This window comes from Haplochromis burtoni, unplaced genomic scaffold (genome assembly GCF_018398535.1).
Source record: "Haplochromis burtoni strain Fernald_Lab_line unplaced genomic scaffold, NCSU_Asbu1 Contig_83, whole genome shotgun sequence".
NCBI lineage: Eukaryota > Metazoa > Chordata > Actinopteri > Cichliformes > Cichlidae > Haplochromis > Haplochromis burtoni.
Window position 1 is genome coordinate 1,241,325 of NW_024582444.1, and position 22,082 is coordinate 1,263,406.

Genomic DNA, 22,082 nt, shown 5'->3' on the forward strand with positions numbered 1-22,082 from the left:
CTTCTGACTGCAACTGCAACTGCTTTCATTATGCTCTGTAGGGTAAAATCCAGTTTGTGTACAACTTAAGAAATCTAAAATGTGTGTCTAAAACACCAAATTAGTTTCACTAATGAAAGCCTCCCATGCAGGAAGAAGAGCAGAGTAGAGTAAAAAAAAACAAACGTGCAACACAAAATCAACAATATTTTGTGCATTAAAACTAAAAAAAAAAATTTGAATAATAAAATTAAATAGAGTGGAAATTAGAATATAATAGGCAGCACAGCTGAATGAATGAGAACATAATAAATAATAATAATAGAGGGTGAACATTTTGATGTGACTGCTGATGTGCAGCAAACAGCTTCTCATAAAACATGATATGAGATGTGTCAAAATGCATTAACATCACTAGAGTCCAAAGTCCAAAGCAAACATTTCATACCCTAAAGATTATCTTTATCTTTTTTTGTTTTTGTTTTGCACGGTGCACTTCTCCTTTGTTCTCTGTCCTTTGTCTATATCTCTTCCTCCTTCGGCCCCTCTCTTTCTCTCCTTCATTCCTACCTCGGTCACCTTGCTACGACGTGAACCTCTCTCAGACCTTCTTGCGCCGCCGAAAAACACGAAGAAGATCATGCCTGCTGAGCTCAGTCTATGCTGAGAGAAGGAGGGAAGGAGGAAGCAAGGAGAAAGGGAACGACGGGAGGAAACGAGGAGGAAGGAGAGGACAGGAGGGAGGAAGGGAGAAAAGGAGGGGAGGGGGGAAGAGAGAGAGAAAAACGAGACAGGGGTAGTGGATGTAGCTGTAGCTGTGGGCCGGGGGGTGAGCTACCTAGCCCGGGCTGCTCTGCTGAAACATCCATGGGTGGCTGTGTCGGGAGCCACCACGACTCTTCGGGCAGCTTAAACGAGAACTCGGACGGCACTGGAGGTAACTTGCGGGGCTTGTCGACGTCTTTTATTGGCCACAAGCTTGCATTTCTTTTTTCCTTTTTTTTTACGAAGGGCTTCCTCCAGGCTCCCTGCATGTTGTCCTGACTGGAGGTCTTCTTCCCTTCCTTTTAATATCCGAGCCAGACAGAGCCGAAGACAGACAGCAGTCCTGCCGGGTGTCTCCCTCCATGCACCTGGCCTTAAAACGGCAAACGACGCCTCGTCTGCTCTCTACTTTACAAAGTGGGAAACATTGACTGTGCCAGTCTGCCTCCCTTTGTTCTTTGGTGTTGACTAAGCTAGCCGGCTAAAACGTAGCTAGTTAGCTTGCTAGCTTTCTGCATAACAAATATGGGTCACAGGCAGCAATGGCATGCAAGGGGAGCGCTCAGGCGTGATTCAGTGTGATTTCAGATTTGAATTATGCCCAGATTCTCTGCACAACTTGAAGTTACTGACAGCTCGAGTAGGGGTGCACATATGGCAGCTGCTGATCTTGTCTTATATTTATCATTATTATTATTGATTGTTTTCGTTGTGAGCGAGGTGTCGGGTCATGCTGTGTCCTGAAAAGTGGTCGGAAGAGTGGAGGAGGTGTCAAAACTGTAGCTTTATGACTAAAAGCGAAACTTAAAGTGTGAGCAAAAAGTGATATATCGCACAAAACTGCAAGGTAAAGGTTAGTTTTATTTACTGAGCAATAAATGGAGTTGCATGCAGTCCCAAAGCATAGTAGGGATGACAGCTCGAGCAGTGAGAAATTGAGTGCGACACTGTCTATGAATGCATGCTGTAGTACATATTCCCTTTATTAGATCGTTTACGTTGGTGATATGGATAGGGTGCACAGTGAAAGAAGGGTGCTTTGTCAACTATAAAAGCTCTGGGTGGGGTTTAAGGGGAATTGTTGCGTTTAAATGGTGTGAATCTTTTAAAAAAAAAAAGAGAGAGGGGGGGGAAGAGCTCCTTCTTGTAGTTTGAGGTGTTGTACACAACTTCCTTAGTGTTGTTTCCTGGTTTGTCTGATCTGAAAATGAGTTCTGCTCATAGCCAGTGAGTTATTTTAATTACAGAGCGGTAAATACAGTTGGTCATGGGGGTGGGTGGGGGGTGGAGACTTAGAGATGCTGAGATAAAACTTGGTTTCCTTTATTCATTCCCTCGTTGCCTCTGCTTCTGTCTTTGCCAGTTTTCAGGCTTCCTCCCTGACTAGATATTGCGTATGAACAGCAGCGGTATCTGTAAAATGTGGCGGATCAAGAGACGATGCAGCGTTAAACGGATGCAGACAAGCAAGCAGGAACAACGCAGTTCAGTTCAACATAGGCACATTTATGTGTCACTAAATCAGATCTCGTAGGCAGGTTTACATTGCAGAAATTTCTATGTTAAATTGTTGTACATACCGGCCTACATAAATCCTTCCTGAATGACACCCAAGTAGGTTACTGTTTAAAGATATACGTGAATTATTGGCTGACAGACGATGTGGAAAGCAGGCTAATGAAGACTTATGGACAGAGTCATGCAGACAAGTTCATAACATGAGAGCATATCCGCAGGAATTCAGGCATGCACTGCTGGAAAATGATTACAGCTAAATGACGCACTAAAATGCTTTTATGTTCCTGATGTTACTGATTGTTTGGTACTTTTGCTAATGTTTTGTATAATCACATAAAATTGTTTAAAGAGCCTGTCCAATGAAAACTGGCACAGTTATATTTTCCTCTAAAGATAAATCGGGAACAAAAAAAGCAATTCAACTTCGTAGTTGAGCATTTCCGCCTTGGAACTGCTTTGTACCTGTGTTGGGTCTGGCGCCCCTCTAAGAAACTGGAGCTAGAGCCAAAGAAGAATCCTCACTATTGTAATATATAGTACTTAAGCGAGTCTTAAGCCACTTTTAACAAAAGAAGGAATGACTGTCAGGCCGTCGGATCTCCATCTGTCCATATTTGCAATCAAGTATAAGCATTTGACATTGTCACACTAAAGGCTCATACCATAACTTTTCTAATCAGGGTCCAAAATGAACAACTTTCTAATGTACGGTAGTTAGTTTCAGTTTGCCAAATAAATGTAAACGAGTATCGAGCTCAGGGTCACGGGAGAGGTGGATCAATCGTACCCAGTGGTCAAGTTCCCAGTCTATTCCAGGACCATCACAGTTGACAGCCAGCCATTCCTGCTCACATTGATGCCTATGTGCAATTAAGAGTCACAAGTTAACCCAGAGCACTTCAGCGTTAACTGCTGTACCACTGTGCTACCAGAATAATTGTGGGTTGCTTTTTTTCCCTACTCACTTACATGTGTTCTGGTTCTGAGTTTGATAAGCACACGCTCATGGCTCAAACCAATGCGTGATTTAGACTTCTGTGGGAAATCTATGTGGTAACTTACGACATAACTGGAAAGTCCTTTTAACCATACACCATAACCTTCTACATAACCCAACGCAGCCCACAGCAACTTGAATGGCGTGGAAGGTTGAAACGCAGGGTTACGAGGAGTTTCCAGTTAATACGTAGAATTCCCACAGAAGTCTAAATCACGTGTTACGCAGAGCCTACAGACACCTTTTCAGACCGTCACTTACATGTTGTAGCTGTGTACTGTCGTCAGGTGCCAGTGTCACAAGCAGCCCTTTTTTGTGCTGTTCTCAATACAGATCAACACAGGCCTGAAGCAAAATTAAATGTTAAAAATAACAATAAGTGTTCACTTTTCAACTAATCTATACATAGCATCTTAGACACCAGTCTACGTGCTGTTGGGTCATTGGAAGACTGAAGGGGAGTACTTTTGCTTTGGTTGTGTACCCCTTTGCTCTGTGTAGGTAAACAGGCACAAACGTAGTACTATAAAGCAAGCGTCGCACAGCTGCTGTCTGAGCTATTGACTCCCTCCCTGACATTTTTCTTCTGTCCTTTACCATGTAAGCAATCATTAACACTAGTCAATGAGCAGATGATTAGGACTTTATGGGCTGTGTGAAGAAGTAGATAATTGAGATAAAGAGCCTACAGTTTAAGAGGGTTAAGTTGATTAAATGGTTAAGCATCCAGGATTTTTACTTTTATGTTTGATTAGTAAGTTAATTAATCGTTTAACGATTCACAAGAATTTGGCTTCAGTTTTGCTCTGGGCTCTTCTTTATTCAGCATAAAACTTTGTCACTTTGCTGGTGGATTTTGTTTGTTTTGTTTTTAATGTATTCCAGTTTTCTTGCCTGGTGAGTCAAAAAGTTAATTTGAAGCACAGTTTCTAACGCTGTTGAACTCAATCCATAAAATATATTTCAATTATGATACATCAACATATACTAAACCTTGTGCAGTTCACTATTCTTCAGAATAATTTTCACATTGAGCACTTATGTATGAATTTCATTGGCACTGGGAAGTCGTTTACAGTATTTGAGAAGAGTTGAAGGTCAGCACCAGGAGAGGAACTTTAATGTATGTTTATCTGTGTTGCTATCTGTTTACTGCACAGCTGCTGCATTGTTTTCCTCCTCCCTGAAATATCAAAGGCTAAACCTGTCCAACTAGGTCCCCCTTAACCTACTAAACGCTGTGTACTGTAACCTGTCTAATGAGCTTATTTCAAATGGGAAGTCTTTTCAGCAAGTTCAAGCAAGTATTAAAAGTAGCACGGCTAGAGGCTTGTCTTACTAAAGTCAGTTGAAGGTTGGTGTTATTTGACTGTGCCACATGATCATCAGGGTACGTGTATACCAGCAGGTGTAACTCAACACCTTGATCCATCAGCTTGCTCGCACCTCCCTGTCTGTGTTGTGTATTCAAACATACACGCTGTCCTGTGTGTCGGCCCCTTCGGCGGTGATCCAGATGGTGTTACTCACCTGCCTTCACGCTGCAGCCGGAGGGCTGTTAGATGCTAGAACCGTAACCATTTAATTGGGTTTAGTACCAATACATTTTTAGCTTCATTTTGTCTAAATGCTTCATTTAGACCTTATATTACAGTGTAGGCCCATTTTTAATTGACTATTGAATCATGCTTGTGTTTATGAGCAAAGCTGAAAGTCTTGTTTTGTTTCCAGTGAATCCTAACTTTTGTTATGCCTGCTTCCTCCTTACTCATAATCTCTACTTCTCATTTTTATCTTCTGTGGATTTCCCATCTTTTCTCATCTTGCATCCCACATCTGTCTACTTTCTCTTCCCTACATCCAAATTGCTTTTGTTTTTCTTCTTTCCTTTTCTTGGTATTTCCCCTTTACTCCTTCTTCTCTTTGTTGCTTCCTCCGTTTATTCCCATTTTGGTTCACACCTTTGATTCCTCTTTCCCTCCCTCACTTTTATGAGTCTTTTTCAATATTTCTGTTTGGTTCTTCAATTTTCAGCCTGCGTCAGTCTTCCTGTTTTTATTAGTTGCATTTTCTCTCTAAATCCCCCCTTTCCTCTCCCTCTCTTTGCCGCTCCCAGTGGCTCTAGGGCGTAACCAGCCCCTGAAGAGAGAGCGGCCTAAATGGAAAAGTGACTACCCGATGACTGAAGGCCAGCTGCGCAGCAAAAGAGATGAGTTCTGGGATACGGCGCCAGCTTTCGAAGGCCGGAAGGAGATCTGGGATGCGCTGCGGGCTGCGGCCAGCGCCTTTGAGAGCAATGACCACCTGCTGGCTCAGGCGATCCTTGACGGAGCCAGCATCACACTGCCACATGGTAACACACATTTCCACAGTGATGGGTCTAGTTGACAAGTCATAGATTTAGCTTTATTTTCTGAAAAATAGCTGTAATGGGACACTGAAATGTCAAAGTCAAAATCTCCCCTTCGAATACTCACGATACAGAGCTTTTACTTCATGCCACCTGTCAGCATTCAGTACCACACGCAGCTACTAAATAGTAGCTCTTCAATGTAAAGAGGTTAAATTTACATAGAACAGAGAAGCAAAGGGAGGCTGCTTCCCCAGGAAGTGTCTTTAGATTGCCCTCTGATAAGTTTCATAAACAGGAAGCAAACTTTGCCACATATTACTGAAGCATTTTGTTTATGTAAGTGCCTTCTTTGCTGTCCTTGTTAAAGTCACAGACTACAATTGACATTTTAGTGAACATGGAAGTAAATAGAGCGATTATAAAGCATCAATATAATTCAGCCTGCTATAAAAGAACCTCTTAGTGATTTTCAGTGACCACATTTTAGAGTTTAGGCTTTAGCTGCGAGGAAGTGCTGCAGAAGTAACCCATAAATAATAAATAAGGGGCATGTTCTTGCTCTGCTGAAAGGAGGAAGTAATAAGTCACCTAAGTATGCCAAAGAGTTTAAAACACAAGAGCATTCTCTTAGAACAAATCTATAAAATATATGTGGCTCAAATTCAGGAAGCCCAAATCCAAGCTGTTATAATAAGCTGCTGCAGTAGGCTCTCTACGCGTGGATATGTTGTTCTTTATTGTTCCCAATTCTTCAAACTTCACAAAAATAATACAGTTCTGTGCAGAATCCCTCATTTCTTTATATTTTACTTGAAAAATGGGAAATAGATGCAGAGTTGTTGAAACATGCAAACATACAGAGAAATACAGGGCACAAGGCAAAAACAGAGTTTGTATAATTCTACCAAGCTTGGAAGGGAATATTATTTTTAAGCATAGCCTGAACTTTAATAAGCAAGCTTTCTTGTAATTTCTTTAAGTAGTTTTCAGGAATAGTTTCTTGAAGGACATTAAAAGCCCTTCTTTAGATGTTTGCTCCCCTTTGGTCTGTTGTATGTCAACGTGATCCCACAATGTTAATAATGTTCAGAGTTCTGGGTCTCTGGTGAGGCCAATCCATGATGGATTATAGCCCATTCTGCCAGTTGCTTGGTGAAATTGGTTCCAAAGAGGGTGTTGCACCAAAAACATTCTGGTGATTGCTTTGGTCACCAGCAGATTGGAACAGTTACCTGTATTTTCTGTGGAAAACACCAATTTGGCTGCAAACACAGTCAAGCAGTAGTGAAACACTGACTGGAAACGATGGCTTCAAAGAAATGTGTTTGCTGCAGCGAAGAGGCAGAGCTTTTACTTTGAAGACGGATGCTGTCCCATTTCTGGTTTCTTCTCACAGTTTCACTACTGTTTGGAGACCACAGGAAGGGACCGAAGCAGTCGCAATGAGGTTTTTGCCAGCTGGTCTGGGACATTTTTCGAATTTTTCCCCTAGCGACCAGTGGTTGCTAAGTGGTCACTGACCTACCTCTCGGCCTTAGGTAACTGGGGCCTTATTAAGTTGATGATGGTTAGTGGTCACCTGACTGCAAAACCTGTATATGTATATTTTAAGTACCATTAAGAACCTCATGTCAGTGCCTTACAATGTCTACTTGATTCCTCTCAGTAGTTTGGCTAGGTCAGATCAGGTCCTGCTGGGCTGCAGCTGTGGATTCTCTAGACCTGACATCATTGTTTCACTCTACCAGCAGTGCAGTGCAGAGAGTAGACACAACACTTAAATATTTTCACCACTCACACATTTACATTTTCTCAGTCAGTCATGCAAAGCATTGATTTCAAATTTCTTTCACCATTCTGCCCTTGTTCACCAGGACACTTTTGGTTTTCCAGTACTGCTTTACACTTAAACTGAGCAGCATACAGGAATCAGAACTGACATTCCTAAATGTTTTCATCACATTTAATACATCACATGTTGTACAATTGGGATAGAGGGAAAGATGGATGGATTCTTAACTGGTCCCACAAGGGAAATGACTGTGTTCTGTGCAGCAGAATAAAGGCAAGTTTGCTTAAATCTTTTGGCTATGTGTGGTTGGCTGTGAAGTCTGTTTAATAGGTTTTAAGAAACAAATTGAAGTTGAGTTTTGTTTGATGTGAAAAGGCTTATCTTGAACATCAGGCCACCATTCTAGGTCTGCAGCAAAGGAAACGCATGAGAAAGAAACAACACATTCACAAATTTAAAGCAATTTTATTATGTCCAACATCCTAGTTATCACTCTTAGCAAGTTAAATATTAAGAAATCCAGAGTACAGCTGAGGCTGACGAAGCCATCATTAGTTTTACACACACGTGTTGATGTTGCTAAAGAAAAGCCAGGGTATTTTTGTGACACCAGAATAAAACAATCACTGTAATCTGTAGGATTCACTTTATTCCTGTCTTTTCAGTAGCTGTTTACATTTAGTCTGCACCAGCATGGTAAAAAGAAAATGTTTGCTCACTATGGGACCAAACAGCGATCCTCAAAAATCCTTTAAAATTGCATTACCATTACTAGCTGAGACTTTGTTGGTGCCATTCAGGAAATGGATTAGTTTCTCCAAATCCCCACTTAATTCATAATGGAGACTTTTATTGTATTAGAGATGCATCATCTGATGGGTTCCCCTTTCACTGTTTTTTTTTTTTTGTTTGTTTGTTTGCTTTGTTTTTGTTTTTGTTTTGTTTGTTATTTTAAGAGTTTAAGTTTTTTGTTTTGGTGGGGGTTTTTTTGTTTGCTTTTTTTAAGAAAAAAAAAGGTTGAAAACAAATTTTGTGGTCCTTGAAAGTTGCTCTGTGAACACTGAAATGAGATTCAAGTCTTTGTCTTTAGAAAACATAAGGAAATTATAGAGCATCTTTTCTGGAGCCATTTGCTGTCATTAGCCATCCATCCATCCATTTTGTGCTGCTCATCTGTCTTGAGGTATCAGGGGCATGAGGCCAACTCTTTAAGCACTTATGGAGACACTGAGTTGTTACAAAGCCATCCCAGAAACTACATCTCTCCAACATCTTTCCTGGGTCTCCACCAGGAGCAAAAACACCTCACCTAGGAGGCGTCCATGAGACAACCTTGTCAGATTCCCAAACAACCTCATCCAGCTCCTGTTGTGGAGGAGTAGCGGCTTTACTCGTATCTCCTCCTGAATGGCCAAGCTCCTCATCCATAGGGAGACAAGCCACAATTCGGAGGAACCTATTCCTCACACAATCTTATTCTTTTGGGCACAGCTTGTGACCATAGGTGAAGGTATTGTCACTACGGCAGGCCAGTACAGCATTCTGTATCTCATTGTGCAGCTCTAGTGACAATAAAGGCATTCTATTCTATTCTATCTGCATCACTACCAGTACCACCTGAATCCATCTGTTAGTCTCCCAGTCTACTTTCCGCTCACTCTGTGATACCCAGGTCTTCCAGCTGAGTCCAGCCATGTAGATTCTCATCCTGTCCACTTCACACACTTCTTACAAGAGTGAAAGTTGGAGGTCATCATTCAATTAAGCCAACATTGCCACATAATCTACAACAGCAGATCCTGATACCACTAATCTCAAAACCCTTCACCCCTTGGCTGTGCCTAGAAATTTTGTCCATCAAAGTTATGAATAGACTCTTTAACAAAGGGCAACCTTGGTAGATTCCAGCTCAGGATCCAGTCTGATTTACCGTGGGTAACACAAACCAAGCTCTTACCACACTTGGCAGGCCGAATAGCCCATAATAATGGGCTAATACCGCATACTCCCAAAGCACCCCTCAAACGACATCCCGAGGGATGCGGTCATTTGATTTTTTCCAAGTCCATAAAATGCATGTAGGCTGGTTGGGCAAATTCCCACGCAGTTTTGAATATCCTTGTAAGGATGGAAGGATTTACGGATTCACATCACTTATATTTTCATGCTTTAAAATTCAAAACGTGTTGGGGGGGATATGCAGCACAGCAAGCACTTCAACAACATGTTTCTTTGCTTTTGTCATAAGATTTATTCTTTAAAATTTGGTACAAGGCTAATTCCACCTTGTGGGTGGAATTTGTTTTTGTTTTGATGAAATGCCACAACCAAAAGCATCAGTACCATCTGGGATACATTGGTGTTCTGCAGCTGAAAAATAAATAGCTGTTGAAGGGGAAAAAATCAAAGGAAGATCCTTTCCAGATCATGTTTATACATTTTCATTGAGCCATGTTAAAACTAATATTTATCTTAGCCTTTTGTGATGCTGGCTATCACTACTTCTTCATATTGTGTGCTCTCTGTTATCCCACATAGAAGGAGCCTAAATAAACAACTGTTTAGTTGGTGTGCTGAAATATCGGAGGTAGGACAGCTCAACTGTAGATTTATTTGCTCAAATTTATATTTATTTTATGTACCTGATAAAAGCAGAGAGCTATAAAATATTTAAACATGCTCTCCAATTATTTATGTAGACTCCTGCACAATATATAATAGTGTGGTTGTGGTTGAAATAATTGCTGCACTTTCGTTTTGTGGTGGTTTTTGGTGATTGCTGCTACGCAGTGGGCTACACGTGCCAGAAACCAGCCTTTTTGCCACCTTATTCCTTCACAATTACATGAACTCTGCACTTTTCTTGAAGGCAAGAGTTACTTTCATGTCCTCACCGAGGCCAAAGTTGTCGTCATCTAGAGAGTAGCGAGAACTTTTCTGGGCTTCTGCTAACTCATCTCGGTCTTGGTTACAGGAAAACTCACTGCTACTCTCGGGTGGATCGTGCTTCGGTTTAAGTCATAAAACAGCGCAACAGCAGCAAGGTGACCTTTTTTTTTTTTTTTTTTTTTTTGAAAATGTCATTTAGAAGAAACTGTGGTCAGGCGGTCTTCTCACTTTTGTGGGGAGAGTTTTTCATCTTTTTGGATGTCATCATCAACTGAATCTTCTGTTTTTGTTAATCCACAATAAATATGACCTTTTAGTTTTTTGGTATGAAAAGTAGTCACTTTGAATTATTTTGCAGGGTATGTATCTGTCAGGAATCCCCCTCGTGAACAGAATGGCTTACATTTTTACTCGTGGACACAACCTCTTCAGTATGCTATAATTCCCACTTTCTGTCCACCAACTCTTTATTGTCAGAGTCTGAATCACAGAAATGACATAATGTTTCGTTATCTTTTAGTCCAAGATGAGACTTTCCCTTTTCTCCTGCTTCCACAGTCTGTCCCCCTACAATCTTTATTTTCTATTTGTATGACTCTCATTTCTCCATTTCATATCAATCCAGGGTATTATGAAGCATAGTTCAGGTTTTGGCTTTGTTGAATGGGAAAAAATATGTTTTAACTTTCACTTTATTACAAATGACTAATAGATTTCTTTAAACAGAAAGTATTCCATCTCATGCACAGCAAGGTATATATATCTATATATTAGAACTTTTTTGTTTAGACAAGTAGTCCATGAAGAGTTACGAAAAGGAAAAATTAGAAATGACCCTCCTGTTCACTTTAGTGTTTTATGGCTCTGCATTGGAAGCTCCGAGTTAATCATTTACCGAGCTCTTACACTTCTGTTTATATTGTAATGTGATTTCTTGACAGTGGCAATTCCTGCAAACCATAATCTGTAGCTTTCATTTGATTTATTAACCAAATTAATATTTAGATTTTATTTTATTTTTTAATATATTGAATTAATTGGTAATATTCTCCGTTCTTCCAGGAGCTCTAACCGAATGCTACGATGAATTGGGGAATCGATACCAGCTGCCAGTCTACTGCCTCTCTCCCCCCGTCAACATGATCGAGGAACGCTCCGATGAGCCCGACGGTTCAGATCCTGACTCCGGAACCACCGACCCGTCCTTGGGCAGCGCCGGTGATCCTGGCACAGGAGGGGAATGCCAGCTTCGGCTTCGCCTCTCCACGGGTCGCGACCTCCGGCTGGCAGTCCGTTCCACGGACACAGTAGGCATAATGAAGCGGCGTCTACAAAGTCAGGAGGGCGTGCCTGCCGCAACGCAACGCTGGTTTTTCTCAGGGCGGCCCCTGACAGACAGACTGCGCTTGGACCAACTCAACATCTCAAGAGACTATGTAGTGCAGGTCATCCTCAGCCAGCGACCACCACCAGAGCCTGAAACTACACCAGAAACATCAGGGCCAGTGGCAGCAGAAGAAGTAGCCGCACTGCCACAAGAGCCCACGCCGGAGGAGGATTGATGCTCCCAAACTGGCAGCCTGGAACGGGGCATACCAGTGATGTGATAGTATAAAAGTTGGAGGATAACAAGGGACACAAAAGAAGCTGATTTCTCTTCTCTTCTCTTTTCTCTTCTCAGACATTTTTTGCTGAGAACTTTGTTTGGGCTGATATTAGGCATCTGCTGGAGCATAAGGACTCTTGGATTGAGAAAAGACTAATCCTTTTGGTTTTTACACATTGAAATTTTGACCTTTTTTGAAGTCTTTTTAACTGTTCCTATGGAAACCAAACAGCAAAAAGAGAACTTTGTCAGATGGCTAAAATGGGTTTTCTTAGCAACACTGATATTTGAATGTTTCTGTGTTTCAGTTTCCATTCAAGTTCTGCTCTTTGGCAAAGCTGGTTCAGCACAGAGAATTCTTCGTATAAGGCGACAGGGTTACACGTGTACTTTCACAGCATATGTTTTCAATTTAGACATTTCAAAAAGACACTTAACAGTACTGAGAGTTATTCAGAAATTCTTCATTTAAATACATGATAGTAAATCAGTCAAGAATGCTTGCGTCAGGGGATAAAGTCGGTATACAAACAGCCATAAAGGAAGTTTGGTGTAGTTGGTTAGCAAGCAGATGTGTTCTCCCTCTTGAGGCACTCAGAGGACATGACTGGATGCTTTACCAAGCTGCTGCTGCTGGATCATATTCTTTATTTCACTCTGCTTCACTGAACAATCAGATTAATCATGTTATAAGTAGTCAGCCTGTGCGTGAGAGTGCGTGTGAATAAGTGTGTGTGCGTGTGCGGATGTTCATATATGATCAGGACACAACCACCACTCATTCATGTGGTGAAAATGATGGACATCAGAAACACAGTTGCATATTTTGATTAAATAATGTTTTTAATGAAAACTAGTCATTGTTTGTTTTCTTCGATCTCTCTTTCAGAATTTCATATTTCGATGAAGACTTGGGACATACTGGACTGATATGCCACAATACTTACACTTGCTACAACTCTGGGATTGCCTTTTAATAAGGTTTATGACTTGCTTAGTTTTTCCACTTCTTGTGTTTTAATTAAGGTGACTTCCTCACTCATTTTCTTTGCTTAATACATTACAAATATTACACGTCAAATGGTCTCACAATGTAATTGTTTGTAGATTGCATAGTATTGTGTAAATGGCCTGTATTTGTAAGGACCCCAAAGCGCTTTACACTACATTCAGTCACACACATTCACACACTGGTGATGGCAAGCTACATTGTAGTCACAGCCGCCCTGGGGTGCACTGACAGAGGCGAGGCTGCCAAACGCTGGCACCACCGGGCCCTCTGACCACCACCAGTAGGCAACGGGTGAAGTGTCTTTCGCAAGGACACAACGACCGAGACTGTCAGAGCCAGGGCTCGAGCCAGCAACCTTCCAATTACAAGACGAACTGCCAACTCTTGAGCCACTATCACCCCTTGTGTATTCCCATGCACATAGCGTCATTTTAAAGTTACAAATAAGAAAAAATTATCTTGTATTTTGTGGCTAATATTGAAAGGAAAGGTTAAGGCTAAGGGCAAAAATTAACTTTCTTTCTTTTTACTTGGTAAAATGAGCTGTGTGACCTCCTCAATACCATTTTAAGCCTGAGTACTGAATTTACACATCACCTCCTATAAGTGTAATATTTTGCATCAGTTTTAATTTGAACAAAACCCTCAGAATGGGTTTTAAAATGTCAAAACAACAACATTTGGCTTGTCTAATTTGTTTGGGCCTTTGGACAGGTGCTGTAGCCATTTCCATTATAAATGTCAGGCTAAAATAATCGCCTCCTGGCTTCAGTCACAAGTCAAGTCAAGTTGGCTTTATTGTCACTTCAACCATATACAGTTTAACAGTACACAGTGAGGCGAAACAACGTTCCTCCAGGAACCAAGGTGCTACATGCAACATAAATTTACAACATAAATTAACAGAAAACACTAAACTAGCTAACTAAGAGGCCTAGTTAGCTGGCTAGCAGAGACAAGAACTAAGAGGCCTAGTTAGCTGGCTAGCAGAGACAAGAACTAAGAGGCCTAGTTAGCTGGCTAGCAGAGACAAGAGGTCTCCATAATAATGTAATATAAGCTCCTAGAGCATTGTTTTTGTGCTGATGTTAATGCCGCTGGTGTTTTTGGAATTTTGCAAATTCTGAGTCATATCTACAAATATAACAGCAGAGCACTACTGACTCTTACACACACATGTGCCTCAGCAACATCCCCCACATGCTCTGTAATTTCACGTGGTCAACCACTTTGCGGCTAAGTTGCTGTGCTTCCTAAATGTTTCCACTTTCCAATAATACCAGCTGATTGGGGGAAGCAATTTCACAAATTGACTTGTTACAAAGGTGGCAGCCTGTCACAGCGCCACACTTGAATCCAGTTAGCTCATTAGAACAACTCATTTTTTCACGAATGTAAAGGCAGACTGCTTGGCTTGATGGTTTTATGCTCTGCGGGACTGATAACACCTAAATTTAAGAGGGACTGTTTCTGTCCTTTGTTGTGTGATTACAATTCAGTAATGTGTCTTATCAATCTTTAAAAAACTAAAATGTAGGATTCCCCAAAAGATCAAATTATAATTTCAGGATCTGACACTGATATATCCATGATAATCTAATCTGTTTTATCTGTCTAGTCTCTTTAACAGGAATAATACAGCACACTTAACAGCATAATACACACTAAGTTTTTCCTGTAGTCTCTTTTCTCTATAATTTCAACATCATTGTTTAAGCCCATTCATTTAGTCCTAACAGAAACTGGAAGTTTTCTTGAAAAACCCAATTACGCAAGCATTGATTAATTGGATTTGATTTTGAAAGAAGTGCTGCTAAGCGGCATTCCCACCTTGACAAAGACATACCTGCTATCATTCAGCTGGTATGAGGAAGGAATGCCAGCTGCCTCTCCACAATTCCTATAAAATACAAAGGAAGTTAAAGAGTTGATAAGCCACTTGTTTAATATTGAGAAAAGTCGCACCGTGCACACACACACACACACACACAGGGAAGTGGATGTGGTGTAAGGTTAGTATGATATGACATTTTCAGTCCCCATAGAATACGAAATAGGATAGTGGTGGGGAAAAACCTTTTACTTAATTGAAGTGAGGGTCCAAGCAAGGAAATTGCATTTCCTTTCAAAACAGCATAAAACACACTCCCCTTGAGTCATCTGTTGCCTTTTTTTTTTTAAATAAACAAAGGTTAATCAAAAGAAACCCCTATACCTATGTGTATTTATAGGAAAGGGTCTATGAGTTGTCATTACAGGTGCAACCACACAGGCATGCTTAAATGTTAGTGGTTATTTTGGAAAGAAAACGCTCTGCAGGTAACTTCCCAGATGTATACGTAAAAAAAAGAAAGAAAATGCAACAGTGATTTTTCCATTTGGTCATTGCGTTTACAAAACTCATTCAGATAATCCTGTTTTGTTTTTTTGTTTTGTTTATAATCTGGGTTTTCTCCTTTATTTCGTTCCTGATGATTGTGTTCTCTTGACGCATTCTGTGGAAGCGTCCTTTTTCTTGTTCTTCTTTAGAAGTCCCATGACGGCTTTCTAGATTACCTGCTCCACTTTCAGTGGCGTATAACCATATTTAAACATTTTAGGGGTTGCAGTTCTGTTTTACAGAAGTTTCTGTATCATTAGTTGGCTTTACTTCCCCCCCAAAGTGGTTAGTGTGATCACACAATCATCAGATTACAGCATGGATTTTGTACCGAATGAATTGTCGTCTTCAACACAGCTAAATTAATCAAGCTTAACAAAAGAGGAGAGCCGGGTGGAAAGCTAGTGGTAATCCATTTATTTTGATCATTCATTAAATTTCCTTTCATGTGCAGTGTGGTCCATTGTCATCGTCATCATTGGTCAGGTATTAAAGAGTTCCTCTTTTGAGTGGGGATTTCTCAGCCTGACGTATAAATGCAGCTGCAGCTGCTGCCTTTACACAGACAAACACTGCTTACTGCATCTGGTTCCAGTGTGAAATTGTGGATCAAGTTTTGCAGGGTAAGATCTATTATATTCCATCTGATTGTCACAGATATTCAGGAGGAGGAATAATCTGCTCACTTTTGGTTATGTAAAAATCAAAAATTTAGGTATCTTGAAGTATGTTTAAAACTTCTTATATAATTGAAAACACTTTGAAAATGCTGTTGTACTGGTTCCCAAATTTGAGTTCTCATCCTTTGAAGGGTCAAAAAGGTTTTAGGAGGAACTATCTGATTTTTTTTATTTTATATACTATTTCATTTGATATCTTCTAAAAAAATTTTATTAGATTTATTTTTTTAATTTTTACTAAACTAACAGATAGTTAAACTAAGGATATTTTCTCTGTAATTTTATTTGATTTTAATTAGTTTTCCAAGTTCACAATTCTTTTGTTGTTATTTTATTTTAGTTATCACTGCTTTGATTTAAAGGGTTAATTTTGTACTTGAGTATTTCACTTTTTTCAAGGTTTAAAAAGAAATATTTTTATTTGTTTATGTAAAAGAGTCCCATCACTTCCTTTCTTTTGTTACAGATGCATACATTTTTGCTCATGGTTGTGTGGGCTATACTGAGTGGCGCCAGCTCTGACACCCAGCAAGCAGATGTCGAGACACTCATGGATAATGGTATCTCCTTGTCTTTGAATATTCCTCCATGTTTTCATTTTTGTTTTTATTTCACCAACAGTAAAATCTATTTTTATGCTTTACCTAGTTGTGGTCCTGAGGGTGCCCTCTTTTACGGGTAGCATGGTTCACGTTCCTTTGACCTGCGGAGAAGCTTTTCAGAATAAGCCTGTGTTTTGGAAGAAAAATGGTAACGCAGCTTTTAATTCAATTAATTTTACTTATGTAAAGAAAAAGTCAAAGTCACAAGAAGTTTCTTTTGTTTGTTTGCTCTATAGCTCATCAAGCTTTTGTTTATCCAGACGTCAAACTTTCCCCTTTGTCTCTTTATGGCTTTTTATGACCACATTGTAACAATGAACATGTCCGTGTCTCAGGTCAGGAGCTCAATCCTCCTCTGCAGGGGAACCAAGTCCAGGTCCTGGTGGAGGAGATGAAAGGAGGGAACTACACTTGCCACCTCAGTCCAAGTGGAGAATACCTGAACCACACTATGATCTTAATCCAGCTTAATCCAGACAACAGGACAGTCATATTGGAAAACAGAGAAGGAGGTAAGTTGAAAAAAAAAGAAAGAAGGAAGGAAAGGAGCAAAGGCAAAGAAAGAAGTGAAACGAGTAGGGGAGGGAGAACAAAGAAGGCATGCATGAAGGGAAAAGGGCAAAGAGCAGATTTTCTTTGACTGGATTTAGCCTCAGGCTTTCTCTGAAGAAGAAATGGTATTGATGGGACTGAACAGCTAAGATGATGGTCAGATAGGGATTTAGGATAAGAAAAAAAAATAGGGAAAGGGTGTAAGGGTGGGGTTCCAGAGCAGAAAACAGAAACTGGATCAAAGGATCACCATTAGTAGTGTCAAAGGAATTTTAATAGAGAAGATGAGGGAAAAGAACAACACAGTGAGCAGGCTTTATATTAGGCCCATCATCACATTGTTAGTGCTCATGTTTCTCCATAAGGTTTCAGCTTTGTAAATCTCAAACATTAAGTTTCTGCAGTTTTGTGCTATGAGGCAATGTTTTCCTGTGATGGAACAAAACCTTAAAGTTGAAGAGGCAGCTACAAAGCTTTTTTTCTCGTTTACAGCAATTATATCAATGCCCTGAGTGATTTATTTGTGTTTACTCGATGGGATCTAGAAGAACAATGAAACACTACAAGTGTAAGCTACACTGTTCATAAGAACATTAAACAAAAGAGAGGGAGGGGACTGACAGTAATTCTGTTGCTCCAGGTCACATCCACTGCTCGGCACCAAACTATACAGGATTCTTTCACTGCTCCTGGAAAAGAACAGCGCTCAGATCTGATGCCAGTGTGGTTTTGGTTAAGGCTGAACGGTAAGGACAAAGACAATGCATAGCATACGTTGGTTGGGTGCTGGTGTGGAGGAGGTGCTCTAGATATTATTTTAACATCAACTTATATTTATATTCCAGTTTTACCGAAGATATCCCCTGTGAGCTGGATGCTGATGCATCAGGGGTTCGCTGCCAGGATGCCCACTGCCCATACAAAGAGGAGCAACATCGCATTTCCTTCACCGTTTACATACGCAGCCATGCTCGTTTGGAGACCTACACAAAGTCTTTCTACCTGAGAGAAATCGGTAAGTTTGTTTTTGTGTATTTTAGCGTATGAAAAGTAACTTTCTTAGTCATCGTGCCGTGATTTCCTCTCTCCATTCTCTTTCTTTTTTAACCTTTGCCCACCTCATTTCTCTCCCTCCCAACTCAATAAAGTGAGACCGTCAAAACTCCCTAACCTGCACATCAGTGATGGGAAGGTGTTCAGCTGGGACTACCCTGATACTTGGGAGAAACCCTGCAGCTTCTTTGGCCTACAGTTTGAGGTCAAGCTGGTGCACAGTGGACATCCCTGCAACAGTGACAATCAAATAATTGTAATTAATACACGTACATCTATACACCAGATTCATATCTCTTTGCTGATGTCCAGTTTAGTCGAGGTTTCTTTGTCTTTATTAAGTCGCCTCTTCTTTGTGCAGAATATCACCACTGATACAACCAAATACGAGGTTGGCGTTAAGACCAAGAAGTATGTTTTCTGTGTGCGAGCTCAGGACAAGTTCACCAGAGGGCCATGGAGCCACTGGAGTCAGTGCACGTAAGTGTATTGATTTTTATTTATTTATTTTTTGCTAATTCTGTTCCTGTGCAAGGATTCACACTATTTACAAATCACTGTATACTGACTGATCCAATCTGTACTGTTTTGTTCTTTTTACCAACAGAGTGAACAAACATAACGTGGCATGCTAAGCGTTAGCCGCTGGACTCTGCTGCCGCACCAGAAAGAGGAAAACAGTTTTTAAAAATATTGTAATTCAGAAGGAAAAAAAATGGTCTAATACATTTTTTCAAGTGATGCACAACATATGAAGCTGTGCTTCAGGAGTGAATGTATACCTGTACAGTATTTATTCATCCCTCTTCATCCCCATTCGTTATGTCTGTGGAACTACAGAACAATGTTACAATAATGATTTGTACTGTGATTGAAATGAATTAGTATTTCCTTCATGCCCTTTTTAACTTATTTATATCTGTTCAGAATGTTTCTCAACATTTTATAATAAATTAATGAACATGTCAGTTTATTGTATTTTCTTTCATTTTATAACAGGGCATCTCAAAATGTATTTGAAACCCATGGGTTATCTATAGTAATGACGAGTTTATTTTGAGTGCAGAACATACAAAAGATGAAAAATGCACTGACAAACTAGAAAAAACACAAAATCATAAAACTAAAGTACTTGTACATATTTGCATATTTTATATTCTGATATTGTGCGAGTTGCATGTGTATTCACTCATCATGTGGCTACGCGAGACAAAAATAGGTAATAACAATGACAACAGTAGGAAAATAATAGCCAGTAATAATACTGAAAAAATATTTATGACATTAGGGGGCGATCGTGGCTCAAGAGTTGGGAGTTCGCCTTGTAATCGGAAGGTTGCCGCTTCGAGCCCCGGCTTGAACAGTCTCGGTCGTTGTGTCCTTGGGCAAGACACTTCACTAGGGATGGGTACCGATGTCCGGTGCCATGATGGCACCGGTTCTGACATAAACGGTAGTAACCAGACCGAAAAGCAGCGCACATTTCGGTGCTTTATTTCGGTGCTTTTTTTTCCTGAGCTGTGATACACTTTTAGCCAATCGTTTTACGTTTCCGATGATAGTAGGCGGGGCCAGGTACGTACGTTCTGTTAGAGCAGAGCTACAGATTAAAAATGTCCAAGGCGAAGCGGTTAAAAGTCTGGCTGTATTTCCAGCAAAAGAAACTCAGCAGCCTGCAACAAGTGCTTTAAGCTGATACTGTGATACTGTCAAAGGAGGTAACACCTCAAATCCGATGAAACACCTGGCGACGCATAGCGTTTTTTTTAAAAGCCGAGAAATGCGCTGTATTTGATGGCAGCAGCAGCCGTTCTTCTCTGCGTGAGTAGCCTAATGTTGTTCTTGTGTGATTTACGTTGAGTAGGCTAACCACGTTATTACATTAATGCATGTAAGGTGAACTAGCAAACACCATCATAGCTACATGCGGCTGTCTTCTTGTTTGATGGCAGATACTCCCTTCACCCTGGCCAAAAAGGCTAAAATGACCAAAGAAAAAGTGGAAAACAGTTAAACATGAGAGGTTTTTGGACAAAGTTTGTGTTTTTTCCATTGTTTAAGCACTGCTTCCAGCCAAGAGTGATACCATATATGCCCCATAGCTGCAGAAAAGGCTAACATTGTTATCTTTTTACAAAAAAAAAAAAAACAGCTGAACATGAGAGGTTTTTGGACCAATTTTGTGTTCTCCATTCTTTAAGCACCGGTTTGAGCACCGTTTGAGCACCGGCACCGTTTCAAAAGTACCGATTTGGCGCCGGTATCGGATAAAACCTAAACGATACCCATCCCTACACTTCACCCATTGCCTACTGGTGGTGGTCAGAGGGCCTGGTGGCGCCAGTGTCCGGCAGCCTCGCCTCTGTCAGTGCGCCCCAGGGTGGCTGTGGCTACAATGTAGCTTGCCATCACCAGTGTGTGAATGTGTGTGTGAATGGGTGGATGACTGGATGTGTAAAGCGATTTGGGGTCCTTATGGACTAGTAAAGCGCTATATAAATACAGGCCATTTACTATTTAAATGAAGGGGAGGCACTAGAAACCATGGTGTTTTGGGAGGCGTCGTTAGTGTCTATGTTCTTTGTTCAATGAATTAATCTTTTATGGTGTTCATGGTGTACAAGTTATGAACAGGAAGTAATGAAATGTTTCTAACTGTAAAAGATTAACTCGTTTTTAACTACCTCGGGAATGTAGAACAGTACAAGCAAGCGAGGTACAAAAAAAGGTTTATTTTCCTATTTACAGCCACAATTTTGTCGATGAAATGAAGAAAACACACAAAAAAGGCAGAGCTCAAGAAATGAAAAGAAACTGAATTTCCAGGGACTGCTTGACATATCATATAGCTTATGTTTCCAGAGCTTCAGCTTCATAAAATGAGGCCCACCTTAATAAGTAGTGAAATGTGTAAAAACCCACTTTAGTTACAAAAGAGAAAAAAACAAAACACACAATTAAAAAAATGTGCTATCCAGTTCTTGTATTCTCATCACCTTTAGTTGGTTCATTGACATATGGATGTTCCAGAAACATTTCAATGAAGAGCTGTCACGATCTCACGAGCATCAACGAAATAAAACCTATGCTTTATGTCCGTTCGAGTGTTGCGTCCTGTGACGTAACAGAATCAGCATGCACAGAAAAACATGAATACGTTTCTGGACATGTATGCACATGAATATCCAGCCATGGAAGCCTGACTGTAATATGCATGTACAGAATGTAAATAACAAAAAACAGGCCTGTTTGTAGTGACCACCTACAGACACGTAACAAATGGTGTCACACTTGTTCACTAAAGCCACTGTTTTGATGAAATATTTTAGCTAGCCAGTTCTAAGACCAACAGATTTTGGTCTCTCAGTAGTTTTTAGAATTGCTGCATACGTCTGCATGTGCAGGCTGCTGTTATTTGTTTGACGCTCACAAAACTTCCAGACGTTCCACTTCCAACTTTTCACTTCATTTATTACAAATCAAACAGACAATCCAAATACTACATAAAAAAACACGTTAAATTACCAGGATATCCTCGCATACTGAAAACACATGTAACTTCATTTTGCTTATTTGTTTCTTTTCGCTCTTTAGCTTTTTGCGGTCAGTCTCTTTGAAGGCAGGCTACTGACCTTAACCATAATGAAATTAGATTTGTATCTTCTCCTACTCACTTGGTACAGCAGAGAGGCTTGATAAAGTATTTTTTACTGGTAATCAACTTAACACATCTGCTACTATTCACCCATCTAAAATACCAAGCAGGCGTAAAAGATCTCGACTACTTTCAGGAAATAGTGGACCTCAGTTATCTATATTAAACCCTTGTTGACCACCATGAGTAAACAGGTGAGCTGGAGTCTGTGACATTAAATCAGTGTGGTTTCAAACAGGATTTTTTTTC

General features: G+C 40.3%; 2 protein-coding genes across 2 annotated transcripts; both read left to right on the forward strand.

The window, feature by feature from the left end:
• Window positions 1-667: 667 nt before the first annotated feature.
• Window positions 668-12,752, forward strand: ubtd2 (ubiquitin domain containing 2; the record flags this gene model as incomplete). The annotated part of the gene is given in 3 exon segments (XM_005926359.2): window positions 668-916; window positions 5,376-5,612; window positions 11,356-12,752. Coding segments are annotated over 3 exon segments (807 nt in total). The 3' UTR covers window positions 11,856-12,752.
• A 473-nt stretch (window positions 12,753-13,225) lies between these two features.
• il12bb (interleukin 12B, b) lies at window positions 13,226-19,139 on the forward strand. The gene is made up of 9 exons (XM_005926358.3): window positions 13,226-15,914; window positions 16,438-16,531; window positions 16,620-16,721; window positions 16,909-17,085; window positions 17,766-17,871; window positions 17,971-18,140; window positions 18,274-18,434; window positions 18,540-18,658; window positions 18,786-19,139. The coding sequence occupies exons 1-9, from the start codon at window positions 15,828-15,830 to the stop codon at window positions 18,811-18,813; spliced, it is 1,044 nt and encodes a 347-aa protein (XP_005926420.1). The 5' UTR covers window positions 13,226-15,827; the 3' UTR covers window positions 18,814-19,139.
• The last annotated feature ends 2,943 nt before the right edge of the window (window positions 19,140-22,082 follow it).

What these genes read in the sequence shown, in the direction of transcription:
- il12bb (XM_005926358.3), top strand. Translation starts at nt 15,828, where the DNA reads ATGCAGCTGCAGCTGCTGCCTTTACACAGACAAACACTGCTTACTGCA. An exon ending in CGAGACACTCATGGATAATG is followed by an intron (nt 16,532 to 16,619) that starts GTATCTCCTTGT and finishes TGCTTTACCTAG; the next exon opens with TTGTGGTCCTGAGGGTGCCC. An exon ending in AGCCACTGGAGTCAGTGCAC is followed by an intron (nt 18,659 to 18,785) that starts GTAAGTGTATTG and finishes TTTTACCAACAG; the next exon opens with AGTGAACAAACATAACGTGG.